Here is a 19561-nt window from a genome sequence, read left to right on the forward strand (position 1 = left end):
GTTGCTTGCCGTTGTGTGTAGGAAATGGAACGGCTAGAGTGCTCTCGCACTAGATTTGAACTCGACGTGCGGGCTCTTGTCCAGCACCAGGAAGTGTAGCAGTAGGAAATTGTAGCTTGGAGCGCGCATCGAATCGATGTGAACTCGTAGAGAACGTGCCTGCAACACGATGGGAAGTCGATTAGAAGGTGGTAAGTAGGTGCCTACGAGTAGTGGAACTTCTAGTACTGTAAGTACTGTACTCCGTAGGTACCTAATAGTTGGTTCAGTACCTAGTACTGTACTGTACCGTACATGTACCAGACCTGGTGGTAGGTGGTGATGTGCTATGTTCTTAGTACCAACGGAGTACATGTAGGTACTTACACTGACAAGCACATACATACACTTGCTTACAAGTACATGGAGGTCTCCACATCAAAGTATAAGTACGTATGTACAGTAGTTCCACGCAAAGTACAGGTAGTTCCACGTAAAGTACAGGTAGTTCCTCGCAAAGTACTGTACAGGTAGTTCCACGCAAAGTACAGGTAGTTTCACGCAAAGTACAGGTAGTTTCACGCAAAGTACAGGTAGTTCCACGCAAAGTACATGTACTGTAAGCATCTGGCATTTGAACTGGCACAATTACAAAGTACTCATCAGTACTCGTACATGAACAACAGCCAAGTAATACCGCTCTTTCTGGTATCATCTGCTCATGAATCCGCCCTGGGCACACACACTATTGCACCTACAGCACCTTCAAGAATGTACCGAGTTCAACTAGTAACAATTACTAGGTAGTGATGGGTGGAAAATGCACCAAGTCGGTACCTAGTACTGTACTTGCCTACCCCCAAAGGCCGCCTGCGTCCTCTGTACATGCACTTGGCGGTTGCCTGTACCTCCACTAAAGTAGCCTAGTAGGCCACTAGCAGGTGCTATTTCCATCAAACCACGAGACAAGCTGGACGATACTTCACGTCATCTGCCCTGCCCAACCCGTTGGAACATCATGCCGACACAACCACGATAATTCACCGTCCTCTCTTGCTCTCAAACTGTCTTGTGTTTTTTTTTGTAACAACATGCATTGCCTTCCCCCCCCCATCTAACCTCTCACAGCCAGGCCGGCCTCCCCATCTCTCCACCAGCGGCGGCGCCCGGTGACGACATCGGACAAGATCGAGCCTCATTTTCGTCATGGAATGTGACATCTGCCGTCGCGGCTACGATGCCCACCGCCTACCCTTTCTCTGCCCCGTCGATGCCCGGAACCGTATTTACCCGGGGCGAATCGAGAATGTGCATCTTCTTCTGGAGAACGAGAGGCTCCAGGAGCAGATCCATGGTCTCTTGTCGGCGGATGGTGCAAAGTCCTCCAAAGACGCCGTCGAGCTCTCTCTTGCGAAGCAGCGCCTTGTCGAAGACCGGACGAGCCAGATCCTCGCCGCCGCCGACAAGCTCAGGGACGAGATCCGGTCCGCCAAGGAGGAGATCAAGGCGAGAACGACGGCTCTGGCCCGGCGCCGATCCGATCTCGCCTCCGTTTCCGACGGCCTCCAGGAGCGCTGGGCCAAACAGCAGCACGAAATGGACAAGTCGATCCAGATGGCCAGCTTCCGGTGGTCGCAGTGCGCCGAGGACACCGCCAGGACTCGCTCCTTTCTCTGCACCGAGGCCATCCGGCTTTACGGCCTGAAGCGCACGAGAAAGAGCAACACGTCACGCTACGACTATCACATTGGCAAGATCCCAGTCGTGGATCTGACAAGCATGGACTGTACGTCTAATCTCGGTCGTCTCCCCCTCGCCCTCGTTGTCGTTCTCCTCTTCCGCTTCCTCCACTGTGTCATGACATCCGACGCCGGAGCACGCACCATTCCTCGGAAGCGGCGAGCGGTCCTGTTTCTGGTATCGATTCTGACCTTGATCCACAGCACTCGCTCCCGAAGTCATCTCGACTTCCCTCGCCCACGTCGCCCACATTCTCCTTCTCGTCTCTCACTATCTCGCCGTCCGTCTCCCGGCCGAGATAACGCTCCCGCATGGCGACTACCCCCATCCGACCATCTTCAGCCTCGCCAGCTCGTACCGGCATCGTCCTCCTCTCCCTTTCTCCTCTGGACCCGTCACGACGCCTTCCTCGGCCCATGCCCGCGATTCCGACACCCAGCATGTCCCTCGCCCCCGTCCCTTGTTCGTCGACAAGCCCCCCGCCCAGCTATCCAAAGATGACCCGGCCATGTACTCATTCTTCCTCGAGGGCGTCACGTTGCTGGCGTACGACATCGCCTGGCTCTGCAGCTGTCAAGGCGTATCCATCGGCGACAAGGACTCTTTCGAAGACATCTGTCACATTGGCCGCAATCTCTACACCTTTGTTCTCAGCTCTCAGCTGCAGGCGTACGTCAGATTGCCCGTCAAGACGGCCAACCAAGGCGGGCATGGGCATGATGGGTCGGTCGATGTCGCAAGCTCGCCGTCGAACTGGATCGGCCGATACTCTCACGGCACCATGTATTATTATCTCGGCGGCGTCGAAGGGACGGAGTTTGTTCGAACATTCAAGTTGCCGAGCCCCATGAAGCTGGCGGACAAGCTGAAGAAGAAGCTGCTCGGAGATGCGGCCGGTGTCGACTGGGAAGTTCTCGACGACGAGGCTTGGAAACCCGATGAAGCGCCGAACCACGACTGGACGACAAAGGGTAAATCGCATGCCATCATCGACAAGCTGAGGGATCAGGGAGGAAAGGCATTACCCCGTACAGGCTCGAACGGTTGGACGAAAGTGAAGCCAAGGGCGTGACGTAACGTGACCTTGCCAGACTCTTCGATGCCACCCGAGCTGAGAGTCGAATGACGGAGAGCAGAGCTTGATCGTCTCGCTGCTGAAATCTAGCCATGTTTGTGCGGTCAAGTCATTTCTGACCGGGGCATCGTATGTGACTTTCCAGCCGCAGCAGTGTCTGGCCAAGTCGTCCAGCGAATGGTGCTTCGTTCACCTGCTTCAGGCGTCGGGTTTTCTTTGTAGAGCTAGACTGTAGCTTCTACTGTCGGCAGGTCAGTGGCTTCGATCATTGTTGGGCATCACTGTCATCTGTGCTAGGTTAGATGGTTGAGTATCTTTTGGTCGTCACCCCGCCCCAACAACTATGCCGCGTCCTCTTATCCGGTTTCCCCACCGATTAGGCTCATCGTGATGAACTTCTCCTGGCAATGCACTACACAGTACACCGTCTGTTGGCATTTTTCGCAAGATGACCATGAACGCGACAATGGTGCCGGTCAAAGGATGAGCCAGTCATCGAAGTGGACATCACCCTGCACTATCTGAGTCGTTTCAGGCTCGGACTCGTCTCCAGAGCAGGTAACGTGTTTCACCTCACCCATACCTCATGATCCGAGCCTGACTGTGGACGGAGATGGGAGGTAGAAGACAGCGGATGCGAGGCGCGATTGAATTGATAAACCGCCAAAATTCGTCCCAAAGAAGCACATCTCCCCAACCCAAAATCAAGAGAATCTGATGCAAAATAATCCAATAATACAACGCCTGCAGCAAGTCAACAAACATCAAGCATTCATCTGTCCAGCAGCCAAGATGTCGATGCGTGCCCTGCCATCCGTCCTCCTCCTCAGCTCCGATGATTCTCCTCCATCCAGCGGCAGTGGCTCGTACAGACCTGATCCTCGATACCTCTCCATGGTTCTGTCGATCCTCAGGCGCTCGTCGACCTTTACGGCGCCCTACGTTAACCTCAACCAACAAACTTGTCCGTCACTCATTCAACGACGACGACACCTGATGCACTGCAACCACAGCCCTGTGTGCGGGCATCCACGGTCGAGGCGAGCATTGTCACTCCTTCACCGTCATCGACTGTAGTTTTCGAGAAACGACATCTCCAACCTTTGTCGGCCTCCACAGCACCCGACCGGCAACGGCCACGGCCCTCGAAAGTGGGCGACTACGGGACGAGGCCAGCTTCGATACTCTACCTCCGCTTGATAAACAAGCTCGGGGGTTTCCTCCTTCTGCGTTCCACCTGCTTTTTGAGCTTCAAGGCGCTCTCGCTTGGATTGCTTGCTGCGCCCGTTGTGTCCGGTGCCAGGCCCTGCTGGCTGGACAGCGACGACGATGATGCGGCGGTGTCTGTCGAAGTTGCATTCGGTCCTGCCAAAAGCTTGCTGACCAGTTCTTTGGGAGATTTCGGCCGAGCGTCGTCATCACCTGCCACGAAGACGACTTGGGCCGGGGATTCTGCACTTGGCTGGGAGTCGATACGACGAGGCGTGGGATTGCTTCCCGGTGTGTCTTCTTTCGTCTTGGCCGCCTCCTTGGCGTCCTCGCTCCCTCCCTTGCCCTTTAGCTGTACCCCCGATGGGTCCTGGAGCTTGATACGCAACGGCTCAGTTGTCGGTATGCTGGCGAAACTAATCGATGGAACGTAGTTGTAGGGAACGAGAGGTGCCGGCGCCGCCTCCGCCTCGGCAGCTGTCCACACAGTCTCAAAGTCTTCCTCCAAGAGTGCGGCCCAGTCAATCGGCTCCTCCAACGACAGACTCTCGGGGGCAACTTCCGGTGTCGCTTTGGTCTCTACGATAGACACTTCCTTGGCTTGCGTTTCTTGTTCCTGGACGGGCAAGGCAGAGCCGCCTAGGACCGAGGGGCTCACGTCTTGCCTATCTGCTCTGCCCTCTGAGTCCCCTTTCGGCGGTGTCCAGACGGGGAGGTTGTCGTCTAAAACCACGAGAAAATCGTCCAACGTTCGTCTCTCCACTCCAGCGGCGAAAAACTCGTCGATAGGGTCTGGAACAGCCTTCGTCACGGCCAGCCTGTCGTCTGGAACCGACGTCGGTGTGTTGGCCAGCGCGACTCTGGCGGCAGCGACGGATGCGGAAGCGTCATTCTCAGAGCTCAGCGTCAATATGGAAAAGGCATTAACGATCTCGTTAAAGACGTGATGCACGTCATCAACAGTCAGGAAGGCCGATGGCGGCAAAGTGCCAACATCAGGCATGCTCTCATTTTTGACTCCATACAAATCTTCGCTGCGAGGTGCCGGTCCGGCAGCGCGCGCCTCGTCGGCGGTGAGAGATGGGTTATGGAGATTCAAGTACTGGTCGAGAAGGGCGTCGCTTTCGCACGCCGCAGAGCACTCAATCTTCACTATCTCGGCTGCGCCGGGCGTCTCCTGGAGCCGCTGGTGAGAGCTGTGCAGCTGGCAGGCATCATCAAGGTCCATCAACTCCCAACCCTCGTCGACAGGAGGGACGCTCAAGGTGAGTGACACTCCGGTGCTCTCCCACTCCATCATGGAGTTCTCCCATGCCGGCTGTGTTGGACTGATGGAAAAAGTGGCACGGCGTGTCCGAAGGACATGGTCCAGCAGATGCTCCTCGTACGAGGTCTCCTTGTCAAACCGGCCTCCTGGATAGAGGTGTGTGTCCTCGCCACCCAGCTGTAGACGGAGCGTCTGCTGATCCTCTCCCTCGTCTACGACTTCGAATTCGAGCTCTCCAACTTCACTCCGGCGCTCGGTAGAGTCCTCCTTCGGTTCTTCGGTGGCATGTGCCAATGGTGGTGGTGAAGGGTGAAAGCTTGGTTTGCTACCATTCTTGGACAACCCTTTACTGATTGCGCTGTTTGAGTTCGCCAGTTTCTTGCGTCTCAATCCCTCACGGTTGTATTCGTATCTGACCGGTCTATGTCGACTTACAGATTGCTCGGTTTCTTTCCGGGAGCTTCCGTGCAGCAACGATCTCGTTTCCCTCGTGCGAAGGCGCGGAGAGATCACATCTCGCTTGTTATCATTGATGGGATGATCAAAAGTCTTCTTCTGTGGGTAGTTGGCTTCCGGAACAAAACAAGACACTTGTTGAGGGTGGCTCTTGTTTGCGGGAAGCCGAGTACCATATCGCCCGACCCGGGTCGACTTGCATTCATTCTCACTTCGCATGCATCCTATGAGATCAGCCCTTACCAGCCCAAGAGCTTTACTCGCAGGGGACCGGAAAGAGGCCTCGGCGGTCGTTCGCTTCCTATCGGCGCGGTCCATCCCCTCGTCCTCCGAGAGGGCATGATCGAGATGGTCGATGAGCGTAAAGGTCAGAGAGGCGAGTTCGGAAAAAACGAACATACAGACGGCATTGCAGACTTCGTTTGTCCACCCTCTGACGCTTACATCGGCGGCAGTATCGACGCCGATGACTCTGGCGGACCAAGCCACCATGATGAGTCGACAGCCACGGAGAGGAGAGACAACCAAGATCTCGAAGCAGTGTAGGAGAGGTTCCGGTAGCAAGGCGGGAATGCTCGAGAAAAGGGTGGCCATCCAATCGGTCCAGACACGTACCAGAGCAAGCAATTCCCTGATGATGCACGCAAGCTGGAAGGAGATGGTGATGATGGTGCCAACGACAAGGCAGTGCAACATCGCCATGGTGACGATGAACACCGCCTTACCACCGAAGGAGACGATGGAATTCATCTTGCGCGGATCTATCAAGATGAATGATATCATGAAAGAGAGGTAGATGGCTTCGAAGCTGACGGCAAAGCTGGTCCACGATGGAAACATGCGACTGTCGGAACGGATGTGTCGACGGAGAGTCGAGCGGAGGATCACGGGTCATTGGGAGAGTTGCTATGATGCGGCCGTGCAGAACTGAATGAATTAGAGGGATGGATTTTCGACTGGGTACTCCCCATGGCCATCTAGGCTTTTCGGATACTGGAAAGAGGTGAGTGAATTTGAGGTCGAGGAAGCAAACGGTTGCCAGTCAACCACACAAGAACAGTGTCGAGTTGAGACGAATGCTGTCGGCGACAATGGTTTGAAGGCTCGGTTAGGAACTGGATAATGGGTTCAATTATGGACCAGGGAGACGACTCAACTACCGCCGCATCACCGCGATATGGTCTGCCAAGGCCTATCGAGTTGGAGGAGCGCAGCCGACCGAGATCCAGGATCGGTAAGCCGGCGCAACGGGCGCAACACCCTTCAAGCCAACCAACAGAGGCGGCCAACGAGTTATACAGCCGGTTTCGAGAACAAACGTCCTCCCCGTTTCTGGGTACGCCGAAAATAAACCGACTGGTCCGCCGCGTCTCGCCGCAAGGTCGTTTGTTACTTTGCAGGCGGCTGCAAAATGTTCGCAAACGCGAAACGAAACCACCACCACACTGCACCACTCTGCTTTCTCAGCGCATGGCCATCAGCACACACAGCATGTACGTGAGGAATATGACGCGGCAGAGAGAGTGAGGCCCTTGGTTTCGACGTGCGTATAGGTTTGTTGAGTTGCTTATGGCCGATCCGAGGCGAGGCTCTGCAAGTTCAGGTCGACAGCACAGGATCGTTGGGGGAACACAGCAGACGCACATCTCAGAGCACAGGGGATGCGTTTATTAATACAGGGAGCGCTTGTTGGATCTTCACTGATGCGGCATGTCTTGGTACAACAATGCATTCAATTCACGTCCATTTGTCGCACATGTGTAACAACTTCATTGCCAGACCACAGACAACCAGTCCAAAAGAAAGCACCAGCCCATCCCCGAAGGTGATATAAAATAAGTAAAAATAATAATAAGTAGCTAGCCATGTGGTATTGTAGAAAGCCAGTCCGTCATCGTCGTCATTGTTTTCGTCATCAATCGTAAAAACACATTGGGCCGCCCCCGGCCAGCTACTTCTTTCCTCTCGCAATCAACCTCTGCTGCAATTCCACCATCACCTTGCTCCAATCCTCGCCCTCGGTCGTCACGGATGGGCCAATCCTCGCCATCAGGAATTCGACAATCTTGGCGAGGTTGAAATGCTCACCATACACCACCTTCGCCTCGGCCGAGATTCCCACGTCCATCCTGTCGGCGGTGCTGCGGCCGTGCAGATGCAAAGTGACCTCCACCCTCGTCTCGATGGGCGGCAACAGCAGCGAGCTCGTCATGGCCACGCTCGAGTCAGATGTCTTGATGACCGTCGTCGGGAAGGTGACATGTACGCGATTGATACGCGATGACACCAGACGCGCCTTGTCCCAGCCGTCACGAACTTCGTCCAGCAGGTGGCGGATCTTGGTCTGGCCTTGAGGCAATGCTCGGATGTGATCGCGTATGCACTGAAGGAGCACTTCCCTCTCCGCCCTCCTCGGCGCCTGACTTTTGTGCTCTCGCTCATCCGCAATGTACCAAAGGTCGATCTGGCAGCTTGGCTGGTGAGGCTGGAACGAGGCAACGTCGAACACGACTTCTGTCTCTCGCCGGTACGTCATCGAAAGTGTCGTTCCGGTCAGTCCCGTGACGGCCCAGCCGTGTTGCCTTTCGATCGTGTCGACGCCATCTAACGTGCTCCTGTCAGCGAAATGCACCCCGATCAAAGCAGGAATCAGGGGGATGGCCGGCATACCTTTCAGCGCGTTGACTTCGCCGATTGTCCAGCCACGGCACTCCTCTCGTGTCCGTTCCGACTTTTCAATGTCTTGGACGCATTCTTGCTTCCGCTCACGCAGCGCTTCCACGTCGGACGTTGATTTCTCCAATGCCTGTCGGAGCTCGCTGATGAGCTTCTTCTTCTCCGCGATATCGCTTTCGACCCTGCTCAGTTCCTTCCGAGCAGCCTCGAGCTCCGCGGGATCGCAATCGGCCAGTTCCTGGGCTGCCTCCTCGAGGTTGCCGCATTCCTCTTCCAGGGCTTGATGGCGCGCAACGACGTCCGGGAGCACGCCTGCCAGCAAGTCTTCCTGCTGCTGCAGCACCTGATTATCCTTCGTCATCCCTTCGGCAATGTTGATTAGGCCTTCCTTGAGACCGTCCTGCAGCTTCATCCTCCACTCGTACCACATGGCCTTGCTCAACAGCCTCGCGTGAGACTTGACATTCTTGAACTGATTGTCCATGAGCGCCTTGACATCCGGGCTGGCCGAGATGTACTCTCGGAACAAGGGGGGGTTCTCCTCGAACGTGTCGTTTTCAATCTCCTTGACCATACGCCGCCCTTCCGATATGTATTTCTTCAGCTCGCGGCACGAATGCTGGTACAGCTCGAGCATCGGTACCGTGCAGGCGCCCGCAACAACGCAGCGCTCCAGGCACCAGCCGTCATCGCCCTCGGCCGCCGTGCCATCCTGTAGGCTTCCGGGTGCGATGGTGTGACGGCGTTTGGTCGTTGTCAATTCCATGAACCGTATCGATGTCATGTCCAAAAAGTCTTGCAGATGAATCTTTTCCTCTCCTTCCTCGAGACTTGCACCGTCGTTGCCTCGCGAGTTGTGGAAGCCGACCTCGTCCATGGCATCGCCATCCTTCACCCGAAGTGCGTTGACATGCCCACTGAGCGGCGACGACGGTGACGAGGCCATTCTGCTGTCGCCATGCTCGAGGCTCTTCCGAGCCGACCTCGTGAGCCGTCCTGTCGTCTCGGCTTTCGATGGCGGTTGCTGTAGTTTGATCCGTTTCACCGGACTCTCCTGGCGCCCCTTGAGCCGCTTGCCCGTCTCGTCATCCTCCGCTTCTTCGTCATCCAACTCGGCCGGACGCTTGCCCAAGAGACCCATGGCGCTTCCCACGTGAAGGCTCTTTCTGCCCTTTAGAGGCTTCCGCTTAGGGCTGAGACTGTTGATCATTTCCCGCAAGTTGAACGTCGCATCTTTGTCCTCTTGGCATCCGTCCGTCTCTCGTTCCATGATCTTGCCTCGGCTTTCTTTGCTATCCCCCTCTTGCCTTTCTCCACAATCCTCTTCCGCCGGTTCGTTTGGATCTTCAAAGGCCACCGTTCGCCTCCCTAGCACAAAGCTACTTGAGGATTCGCCGAGGGAACCCCGGCGGTCAAACAAAGCGGCCACTTGTGGAGATCCAAGGCCTGAACGGTCCGCCCCGAGGCCTGAGAGCTCCCGCCTTTGTGGGCTCAGGATAATCGTCGGCGTCCTGGTGCCAGTGACAGCATTGTGCTCGAACAGGGAGTTTCTCTGTCGGCTGGCCCGTTTTGCCGACGACGGCGTTGTCACCGCCATATCGGCCTGCGGTTTCTTCCGTGAACCTGATCGTGGACTCGTCATCTGCGCGGCCGTCGCATCATGCTGGTTGCTGAATGCCGGCGTTTTCTTGGGCGTCGACAACTTGACGGGGGACGGAGTCCGCGATCGTGGGCTATCCATCAGCGATGCCGTTGCCGCCTTGTTCGCAGACTCTGGTGCCCGCTTAGGCGTCGACAGCTTGACAGGTGATGGAGTCCGTGATCGTAGACTCGCCGTCTGCGATGCCGTTACAGCCTTGTCTGCAGATGCTGGTACCTGCTTAGGCGTCGACGGCTTGACTGGTGACGGAGTCCGTGACCTTTGGGTTTTCATATCTAATGCAGCCACAGCCTTGTTCGCAGAAACTGGCGTCCTCTTGGGCGTCGACAATTTTGCAGGCGACGGGGTCCGCGATAACAGGTCAGACTTTGGTACGCCTTGCGATGAATCGACAATACTGCGACGTAGTCCGTGGCCCCGAAAAGCGAATAATTCGTCGCGTTCCGGCGATGCCCCAGCCTGCTGGATGGCCGGTAGCCTCCTCGGAGAGCTCCTCGAGGGTGATACCAGTGACGCCGCCTCTGCAGGTGTGCCTATTGAACCATTTTCTCCCTCCACCGCTTCGTCCATTGATCGCCTGGTCGGGGTGTGGGGAGTTGTCTGATTGTCCATGATGATTCCCCCAACGGCAGCGGTCATGTCCATGCCCATCGTCGCATCGTCTTCGAGGGCATCGCGGCTTGAAGAGCTGTCGTTGTTCATGATACAGCCAACACCAACCGTCAGATCCATAGCATCATCATCTCTGCTCATCTTGGACAGGCGGCGAAGGGAGCGTCGTCGGCTGGCCGGTTCGTTCTTCCCCTTCGTTCTACCGAGCACGCCGCCCATGACAGTGGTCAGCTCCATCGACATGTCCTCGTTGTCGGCGATGTCGTCTTGAACTGGGCTTCGCGGGCGATGGATGCCACCGAAAATGGTAGTAAACTCCATCGTCGCATCGTCGGCGGTTGTTTCCTCCTGTTCGCCCGATGTATCTGCATGGCGCGGCCCTGTGGGGGTGTCGAGTATGCCACCATAAGCTTGCGTTACGTCCATGGACATTTCTCCATCTTGATCCTGCTTCATGTTCCGTGATGGCCTAAGGATTCGCCCAACCGCATGCGTCATTTCCATGTCCACATCCACGTCCACGTCCATCTCCATTTCCGTTTCACCATCGCCCTCTTCCTCGTAAATATGGTGAGGTTGTTGAGTTGAGGTTCCACTGGCTGCCGAGGCGTTCGTCGATTGGCCGGGCTTCTTAATCCATCCAAAGGAAGGTATAGCCTCCTCTCCGTCATCGAGCTCGTCGTCTGCCTGGCTCCCCGAACGTTGGGTGCCGGCTCGATGAGCGGCCATTCTCAGTGCCTCATCAAGTGTGGAGTCCTCACCCGTCGCCACCGACCGTTCCGATGCGACTGAGACGCCGGTCATCTCCTCCGCTTCGATTGTCATCATTGTTCCGTCATCGGAGTCGCTGCTGGACGCTTCTTCCTCCTCATCTTCTTCAATATCCTCCACGGCATCCGCGGGCTCCGAGTCGGAGCTATATATGGTTGATGCGATTGTGTCGTCGTCGGCGCCGCCAAATTGAATTGGGGGCAAGCCGGAGCTCCGTCTTCGTTTGCGTTCGTGGAGATTCTTCTGGTCGTCTGGCGATTGAGGTATGCTGTCTCCCTGGGATCCGAACGTCTCTTCACTCGTACCAGCAACAGAACCGCCGAGGGAGGATCGTGCCAACGAGGAAGCTCTCCTGGTCGAGTCTGTCGACGTTGTCGAGTCCTGCATTTCTTCGACTTCATGAAATGTGTGAAGCGTTGCCTCGGCCGCAAAGGAAACTCTCCGGTTGGCCAGTGATTTGCGACGCGCATCTCGCCTCTCGCGCTCCTCTCTCTCGCGAGCGGCGGCTTGCTGTTCCTCCTCTGTACGAATGGCAATCTTGGAGCCATTGGAATCTTCCCCGGGCCTGCTCGAGGTGGTTGCGGTTGTTGCCTCGCGGTTGTTTCCTGCCCGTTCTGTGCCTTGCGGAGCTTTCTTCAGCGGCAAGAACTCCAAAGGTGAAGTTAGGGCTGGCTTGAGGATCGATCGTGGAAGCTTGATGGGAGCTGCGAGAGACTGCACGATCATTAGGAAACATCACCATTTCGGAATTCATCGGACCGTACCGCTCGCCTGTTTCCATTTCCATGTTTCAAGGCATCAAGCCCTCCGGGTCCCATGCTCTTGCTCCTCGATTTCTTACGATTGGCGGCCAACGTGCTGCCGAGGTCGACCGTTGCGTTCTCCTTATCCATGGCCTTTCGCGTATCGGTGTAGGCACCTATAGATTTCCGAGTCCGCCGCATAGCGGGCATCGTAACCTCGGCTGGCGAAGGCATCTTGATGGCCACGAGGGAGGGGGAGGGGTTTGTCGTGAGAATCAATGAAGTCGACGAAAGCGAGGCATGGGTGAGAGTCGTGTTTTGTTTACTTCCCAATTCGGGCAAGGGTAGATGCTCCGCCCCCGAGCCAGTAATTAAGCACTGTACGGAGTACTCCGTACTTACTGCAGCTTGAAGCACAGGTGTGGGTACGGGGTACATGTTAATAATTCCTACTTGAGTACGGAGTACTTTTAGGCTTCCTCAAGTACACCTACTTACAGTACTTGAGTGCATTTACTCCGAACTGTAGAGAATATTAATGCAAGTAATTAACAGTTCAGAGTAGTTTTACATGTACTTGAGTAAGTGCATGCACAGCTGTGCTTGGACGGAGAAATGGAAAGTATTACGGAGTACAAGTACTTACGTCGTTGTAAGTAAGTGTACAGTACGGAGTAAGTACAGTACCTACGGAGTACTTATGGGGAGGCTGCAGTAGGTACGGAGTACTTCATACCTTAGTACTTAGCACCGTACTCCGTACAGTACATGTACGGTAATTACCTGTACTTACTTAAGAGAAAGCAAGTACGGAGTAAGTACAAGGAGGGATTACAAGTAATAATTACTTGCAAGTAAGTAAGTAAGTAGATAATACTAAGTACTCCGTACAGCAAGTACATGCCGCTCACGCATTCGGGGAATTCCATGTTGGGCCCATTCTACGATAACGGGCGCCAGTTTGGTGCGGGTCTTGTCGGCTCGACGTTACAGACAGGTACAGTAAGTAAGTACGTACGGAGTACAGATACAAGTAAGTACTTATACGAAGTACGGAGTACTTATGGTGCACCGGGTACGGAGAACGGTACTCCGCAAGTACTTGTAGGGGGTACATGAGCAGTACGGGTTACAAGTGCTGTAAAGTACTGAGGTACTCCGTACTTGCTGTACTCTGTAAGTACTTACTTACATGCACATTCCTAATGCACAGGTACATGTACTTACTTAGGCGTACTTACTTTGTTGCAATACTCGTATCGCGCAGTACGTACCTTATCGGCAAAACATCACGTGTCGATAAGCTGTCAGGTATAGTGGGGCGCGCCTTCGCCTACCAGGCCAATCTAAATTTTGCAAGCCCTAAGCAGCGAGTGGATGCGAAAAATTGGTGTGCGGATTGCCCTACTCCTCCATCTGCCCAAACTCATCTTGTCTCTACCGACCAACGACACCGCCGCCTCCTTGTCACGACACCTCTCCGGAGCAGGATCAATCAAGATGTCAGTCGGCGCGCACTCCGTCGCAATGCGGTCACAGGCGAATGAACCTCCTTGTCGCTGACCGTTTTCCAGGGCGACCGAGTTGACTGTTCAGTCCGAGCGTGCTTTCCAGAAGCAGCCTCACATCTTCCAGAACCCCAAGGTCAAGGCCAAGAGCACCAGACCTGGAAAGGGCGGCCGACGATGGTACAAGGATGTCGGTCTGGGTTTCCGTACTCCCAAGACGGCGATCGAGGGCAGCTACATCGGTACGTGCGAGCAACCAGCGATTTGCTTTCGACGGAAAGAAGAATGTCCAGAAGCTCTACCACGGCAGCGCAATGGCTCGCGGTCGTGAAGGCGGACGAGTGGGGGGGAGACGCGAGAAGGATATCTCGACGGGCAGGGCACGCGAGTCGTTCGAACACGCGCTGATTCCTTGCAGATAAGAAGTGCCCTTTCACCGGCCTCGTCTCGATCCGCGGCCGTATCCTGACCGGCACCGTCGTTTCCACCAAGATGCACCGAACCGTCATTATCCGAAGAGAGTACCTGCACTTCATCCCCAAATACTCTCGTTACGAGAAGCGCCACAAGAACCTCGCCGCCCACGTTTCCCCCGCTTTCCGTGTTGAGGAGGGTGACCAGGTCACCGTTGGCCAGTGCCGGCCCCTGAGCAAGACGGTACGTCACCTGCCATCTTTGGCCGTTCCGACCGTCGTGGGATAGATGAGATTCTGACTGCGACTAGGTCCGATTCAACGTCCTGCGTGTTCTCCCCCGAACCGGCAAGCATGTTAAGAAATTCAGCAAGTTCTAATTGGGCTTCTCTTCTGGCATTTTTGGCGTGATAAACATCAGGGGGGGATAGGTTTTTCCCACTGTAGGGTCGGGTACCGGAAGTGACGGGCAAATGATTCTGCCGTATGCAGTCGCGAATAAAAGGATTCATGAATGCAACCACATACAAGACGAGCAGAGCACATCAAGAGAACGCTTTCCAAAAGAGGATCATGCCGCGTGCCGTGTATGGCAGGAATTTACTTGCAGACATGCTTGAATGCCGAGAAGATGATTATGATATCAGTTTTGGTTCGCATTCATGACAATTTTATCGAGTCATCCCATGTCCAGTCCATGTCCAGTCCATGTCCAGTCCATGTCCTTGAACAGGCCTCACGGTACGGACCACGCGATATTGTACCAAGATATGAATGCAGCATACATGGCTGACTTGTCAAATTCATCCTGTCGTATCCGGTTGCCTATACCAAGTAATAATTATTATCTCCCATCTGATGCACTTATTCGTATGATGCAATCCAGCGGACGGCAAGCTCACTGGCGCACAGTGCCGGACCACAGTGCAAGGTCATCTCGCACTCTGTAGACCTTTGGCCAGCCATTACTTACTGACAGTCCTTGATCAATTCTGTCGTCGCAACAGCTTGCGTGACAATCGGCCATTCTGACTCTCATCTTCCTTGAGATTTGCGATTTTATCGCCTGTGCCTCTGTTGAGATGGGCTGGTTGCCCTCCATATTTGGCTCCGAAAAGACTGCCGACCCTCTGGCCAAGCTCGATCCGAAGCTTCGCGAATTCCTCGAGAAAGAATCCCCCGTTCAATACGCGCCGAGCGCACAACCTCCCTCGCCTCCATCTCCATCCACCGCGTCACACGCACGGCACCGTGATGAGCATGCGGTAGAATCGGCGGCGGCGAGGCCTGTGGTTCCTGCCGCCAGCCTCTATCAGGACGGGCGCTACGCGCACCTGTGGAAAAACTACCGCCCTCTGGCGCAAGTCGAATCGGAGTCGGCAAGCGATCATGACAAATTGATAGGCGTGCTGGAGGGCTTCAAGGGACGAAAGGCCGCCATCGGGCGTGCTTCCCTAGAAAACTGCGCCATCCAGCAGGAGGAATGGATAAATTGCATGAAGCACGGCAGCTGGGAGGACCAGCTCCAGATGTGCCGACATCAGGTGCGACGGTTTGAGAGGTGCTACACAATGCAGTCGGTACGTGCCTTGATGCTTCACATGATGCCGTGTCGAGTCGTGCTTCTAACCAGCTCTCAGCGTTTCCTGAGGGCTCTCGGCTACGGCTCCGTCCTAGGACGACCGGCCGTGGTTGACGAGGATATTCAGATGCATGCCGACTCGCTATATCTAAGAATGATTCAGCACGAGGACGCAGTCGAGAAGGCAAGGAAAGATGGCACGCCGATTCCGGTCTTCGATCCGGCATTACCACGGACCAACGCCAGCACCATCAAGCCCACAGAAGAGGTCGAGAAGCAGTGGAAAGAGAAGCTGGACCAGCTGCCTGAGGATGAGCGTGCGGTGGAGGAGGCTGCGTTGAGGGCAGACCTTCAGGTCAGGGCCGACGTGGCAACGAATGTGCAGAAGATATGGAACACGCAAAAAGAGGCGAGAGATTCGAGAAAGGCGGAAGGACAAGAGACCTTGGGAGACAGAGTGGCGACACTTTTTGGCAGGGGAGGAAAGTGACAATTCCCTTGTCTTCAATTCTTGACAATCATATTTCGCAAAACTCCTCTTTCGTCCTGCCTGTTGAGCCCGAGGTCGACTGTTTCCTACCATTGCATATCACATAGTTGTAACACTACGTCTAGGAATACCCATGGAGTAAACTTGCACTGACACCACGCTGTACAGCATGCATAATCTTTCACATTTGATACAATTGGCACGTCCAGATGTTGCCTTTAATCTCTTGGTTAACAACTAACATCATGCTGCAGCGAAGATAAAGGAGACAATGAAACTGCTCGAATACACATGGACGCACAACACCACCCACCACACTACAGGGTCCAGCTCATTAAGGTTTTGATTTTGAAATAAGCGACTCCCTTTCATCAAAGACCCAATAATCTGGTTTCGTGGTCTAGTTGGTCATGATTTCTCGCTAACACCGAGAAGGTCCCCGGTTCGAGCCCGGGCGAAACCACGCTTTCTTTTTTGGTTCATCACGGCTTTTTTTTTGCACTGGTTAAGGTTCCTTTACCAAAGATACGACGAGATTGTGGTGATTGTGCCTTTCAATCTATAACGTTCCTTTCTTTCTCTTTTGTTTCCTTTTTATTCCCGCGTGCAGTGTGGATTCAAGTTCGAAGCCCGTGTAACACCCTGTCATGTCAATTATTCTTGGAGTATTGCATTGGTGTTTGTTGTCATTCAGCTCCTGTCGATGGTTTGGCTACCCTACAGTACGACCAAGCTGCCGCTCTGCGTTGTCCCATGTTCAGAGAACGAGGTAAGTTGGTTTCTGGAAGAAGGGATAATAAATCCATGGGCAGCTCCTGGAACCCCTGGCCATATTGACAACCTCTCACTGTGTGGACATTGCTAACATGCCATGCGAACCGGCTTATTGAGTTGCAATAGAGCTATTATTCGTCACATATTTGAACGCCAAAACGACCGCACAGCTGTATCTAGTGACAGTCATCGTTGCTATTCGCCACAAGACGTGTTGTGCCATCTTGCTCCGAGACGTCCGTTGGCGAATAATAATACACAAATGCGTCATTGCATTTACATGTACAGGGTGAAACGAAACGCCAAAACCACAGATCCCGTACACATTGGTATGGGGGTGATGGCATCAGAGAGCCCTGGTATCGTAGATATTACTCTAGGAACAGCGCAGTATTGGGAGGCAGATAGAGAAGCTGCAACCCATCAATTGTCAAATGTCTGACGCATTCCAATCTTGAACACACCGGGGGTTCACGGTGAGTCGCAATGAGGACAACAATGGATGGAGGAGAAGACGCAGAAATAGGCACGGCGATTATCACTGTGAGCGATACGGCATGCTGCGAGACGAATCGATTCGTCTATCGACTCGACCAAAGCCGAGCAGGTGGCGCGATCCCGTTACTGGCGGGAAAGTCGTGCTGCCTTGAATCGGCTCATGGGTTCTGGTTCCCTCCCAGTCTCGTCTCGGACCCGGGTGGGAGTCTCGTCTTCTACCAGGAACCCGCCCTGGCGTTGGATAAACTTATTGCGCATCCGGTGGTACTCATCAGCGACAGCGTTGTGGTCGATGGAATCGCCAAATTCGTCCGGGGGCGCAACGTCGAAACTCGGCTCCCTTTCGACCAGCTTGTCCGCCAGAGTTGTCCCTTCAGGGCCCGCAGGCACCTCCCGAGCGTCTCGCTCCTGATCGAGGAAGCGTCGCGGAACATCAAGGGGACCCTTGGGAATGTCTCCACTCGCAGCAGCTTCGGCCTGAGCCTTCTTGAAGCGAGATGGAGGACGACGTGTAGCAGTCGGCTGCGGGGGACCGACTCGCTCCACAATGTCGCCGAGAGGTTCAACGCGGGGCTCCTCCCTCCGCTCCGAGGAAGCAGCAAGGCCATCATGATCCGGAGCGATGTCGAGGCTCGGAGAAAACCGAACGCCCTTTTGGCCCTTGCCGTTGCTCTGCTTGTCCTTGATGCTCGACTTGGGGGGCGGAGGCGCGGATGCCGAATGCGAGGTGACGTCGCGCTTGACGACTATGCGGCCGATCCCTTCGTCGTCGTCGTCGGAGCCATCGTCGGAGCCATCGTCCCTTTCGTTCTGCTGGGTAAAACGCGACTTGATGCCGAGCCTCTCTTCCAGCTCGAGCATGCGTTGGCGATAGTCGTCGGTCACGATGCGGCCCGTGGATCGCCCCCACCGGTCCTCGTCGTCGCTTTCGTATTCATCCTCCTCGAGCTCGCCGTCGCCATAGTCAAAGCCGTCGTCCTCGGCATCATCCTCGGCGTCGCTGCCTTCGAGCTGCAGCTCGGCAACAACGGCGCCGACTTCGCCGACCGAGTATTTGAGCATCTGCTGTCGCAGGTCGGCATCGTAAGGATCGTCATCTTCCGGTATCACAGGGGTCTCCCTGCTTATGTCCTCCTGCTCCTTGGCCGTCTTCATGATCTGCTGCACCCGCTGTATCCTCCGCGCGACGTCAGGTGCAGGAGTAGGCGTGGAGAGGTCCTCCATCGGCGTGTCATCAGAAAAGGCCGCCGTCTTTTTCGCTGCCAGAACAGGTTGGGGGTGGCCATTCTCCGACAAAGTTGCGGGCTTGGCCTCGGCATCGCTCTTGGACGAGGAGGTTGCTCCCGGAGCATGCCGTTGTTGCTGTTGGCGTTGCTGTTGGCGTTGCTGTTGCTCTGCATCAGAGACGTCTTCGATGCCAGCTTTTTCGAGCGCCTTCCTGATCTGTGGGACGGAAGCGCTGGGTTGGTTCAGTCGATAGGACACAACGTTGTCGTCATCATCCAACTCTTCGACAATTTCGGTTATAGGCTCGGCACCTTCGTCAATCTCGTCGGCTTGGCCGATGACGGCGGTGTCGTAGTCGTCTTCGGCTACTTCCAACTGCTTCTGCAAGTTGTTGATATTCCTGGCGACGTAGTCTATCCTCCGCTGCAGCATGTTGAGCAGTTGTTCCTTGGGACGCTGTTCTCGCAGGCCGAAGATGTCGTCGAGTTCTTTTCCATGGAGCAGCTCGCCTTCAAAGTCGTCATGAATGCGGCGCAACTCGTCCTCTTCGTTTGTGCCGTCCGAGGCAGCGGCGACTTCTTCCTTCAGTGCTTCATATTCGGCATCCCAGACCTGCCAGTGTTGCAGGGCTTTCCGCAGCTGGTTGACGGTTTCTTCGAGTTGCAGACGGCGTGCCTCTAGGCTTGGAAGATGATCCGTCGCAGAAGACATGTTGTCGCCAGGGTCTGCTGGCCGACGACTTGTTGGGGCATTCGATATGTCTTGCAGACGCCGTGCTCGATAAAACTCGTGAGCGTGTTGGGGTGAGGCACGGCTGTGGAAGAAAATAAAAGATTGCCTGTGGCTGAACAGCGGCTAATATTCATTCCCATACAGTGCAT

The 19561-nt window shown here is 55.0% G+C and overlaps 6 protein-coding genes and 1 non-coding gene across 7 annotated transcripts; 4 read left to right on the forward strand and 3 right to left on the reverse strand.

Moving 5' to 3' along the window:
• Nucleotides 1–1185: 1185 nt before the first annotated feature.
• DCS_06116 (UV radiation resistance protein/autophagy-related protein 14) lies at nt 1186–2791 on the forward strand (the record flags this gene model as incomplete). Its single annotated transcript, XM_040803407.1, has 2 exons — nt 1186–1765; nt 1923–2791. The coding sequence occupies 2 exons, from the start codon at nt 1186–1188 to the stop codon at nt 2789–2791; spliced, it is 1449 nt and encodes a 482-aa protein (XP_040653511.1).
• Nucleotides 2792–3980: 1189 nt separating this feature from the next.
• DCS_06117 (uncharacterized protein) lies at nt 3981–6476 on the reverse strand (the record flags this gene model as incomplete). Its single annotated transcript, XM_040803408.1, has 2 exons — nt 3981–5537; nt 5970–6476. The coding sequence occupies 2 exons, from the start codon at nt 6474–6476 to the stop codon at nt 3981–3983; spliced, it is 2064 nt and encodes a 687-aa protein (XP_040653512.1).
• A 1201-nt stretch (nt 6477–7677) lies between these two features.
• On the reverse strand, nt 7678–12626 carry DCS_06118 (chromosome segregation protein; the record flags this gene model as incomplete). The annotated part of the gene is made up of 2 exons (XM_040803409.1): nt 7678–12159; nt 12210–12626. The coding sequence occupies 2 exons, from the start codon at nt 12624–12626 to the stop codon at nt 7678–7680; spliced, it is 4899 nt and encodes a 1632-aa protein (XP_040653513.1).
• A 767-nt stretch (nt 12627–13393) lies between these two features.
• Nucleotides 13394–14489, forward strand: DCS_06119 (Ribosomal protein S17; the record flags this gene model as incomplete). Its single annotated transcript, XM_040803410.1, has 6 exons — nt 13394–13401; nt 13456–13499; nt 13549–13690; nt 13763–13938; nt 14115–14353; nt 14421–14489. 6 exons carry the CDS (start codon nt 13394–13396, stop codon nt 14487–14489), a joined length of 678 nt encoding a protein of 225 aa, XP_040653514.1.
• Nucleotides 14490–15191: 702 nt separating this feature from the next.
• On the forward strand, nt 15192–16181 carry DCS_06120 (uncharacterized protein; the record flags this gene model as incomplete). The annotated part of the gene is made up of 2 exons (XM_040803411.1): nt 15192–15689; nt 15750–16181. 2 exons carry the CDS (start codon nt 15192–15194, stop codon nt 16179–16181), a joined length of 930 nt encoding a protein of 309 aa, XP_040653515.1.
• Nucleotides 16182–16570: 389 nt separating this feature from the next.
• On the forward strand, nt 16571–16644 carry DCS_t77. The gene has a single exon. It is a non-coding gene; the product is annotated as a tRNA-Val (tRNA).
• Nucleotides 16645–17576: 932 nt separating this feature from the next.
• DCS_06121 (uncharacterized protein) lies at nt 17577–19391 on the reverse strand (the record flags this gene model as incomplete). The annotated part of the gene is made up of 1 exon (XM_040803412.1): nt 17577–19391. One exon carries the CDS (start codon nt 19389–19391, stop codon nt 17577–17579), a length of 1815 nt encoding a protein of 604 aa, XP_040653516.1.
• Between the last annotated feature and the right edge of the window lie 170 nt (nt 19392–19561).

This window comes from Drechmeria coniospora, chromosome 03 (assembly GCF_001625195.1).
Source record: "Drechmeria coniospora strain ARSEF 6962 chromosome 03, whole genome shotgun sequence".
Taxonomy (NCBI): domain Eukaryota; kingdom Fungi; phylum Ascomycota; class Sordariomycetes; order Hypocreales; family Ophiocordycipitaceae; genus Drechmeria; species Drechmeria coniospora.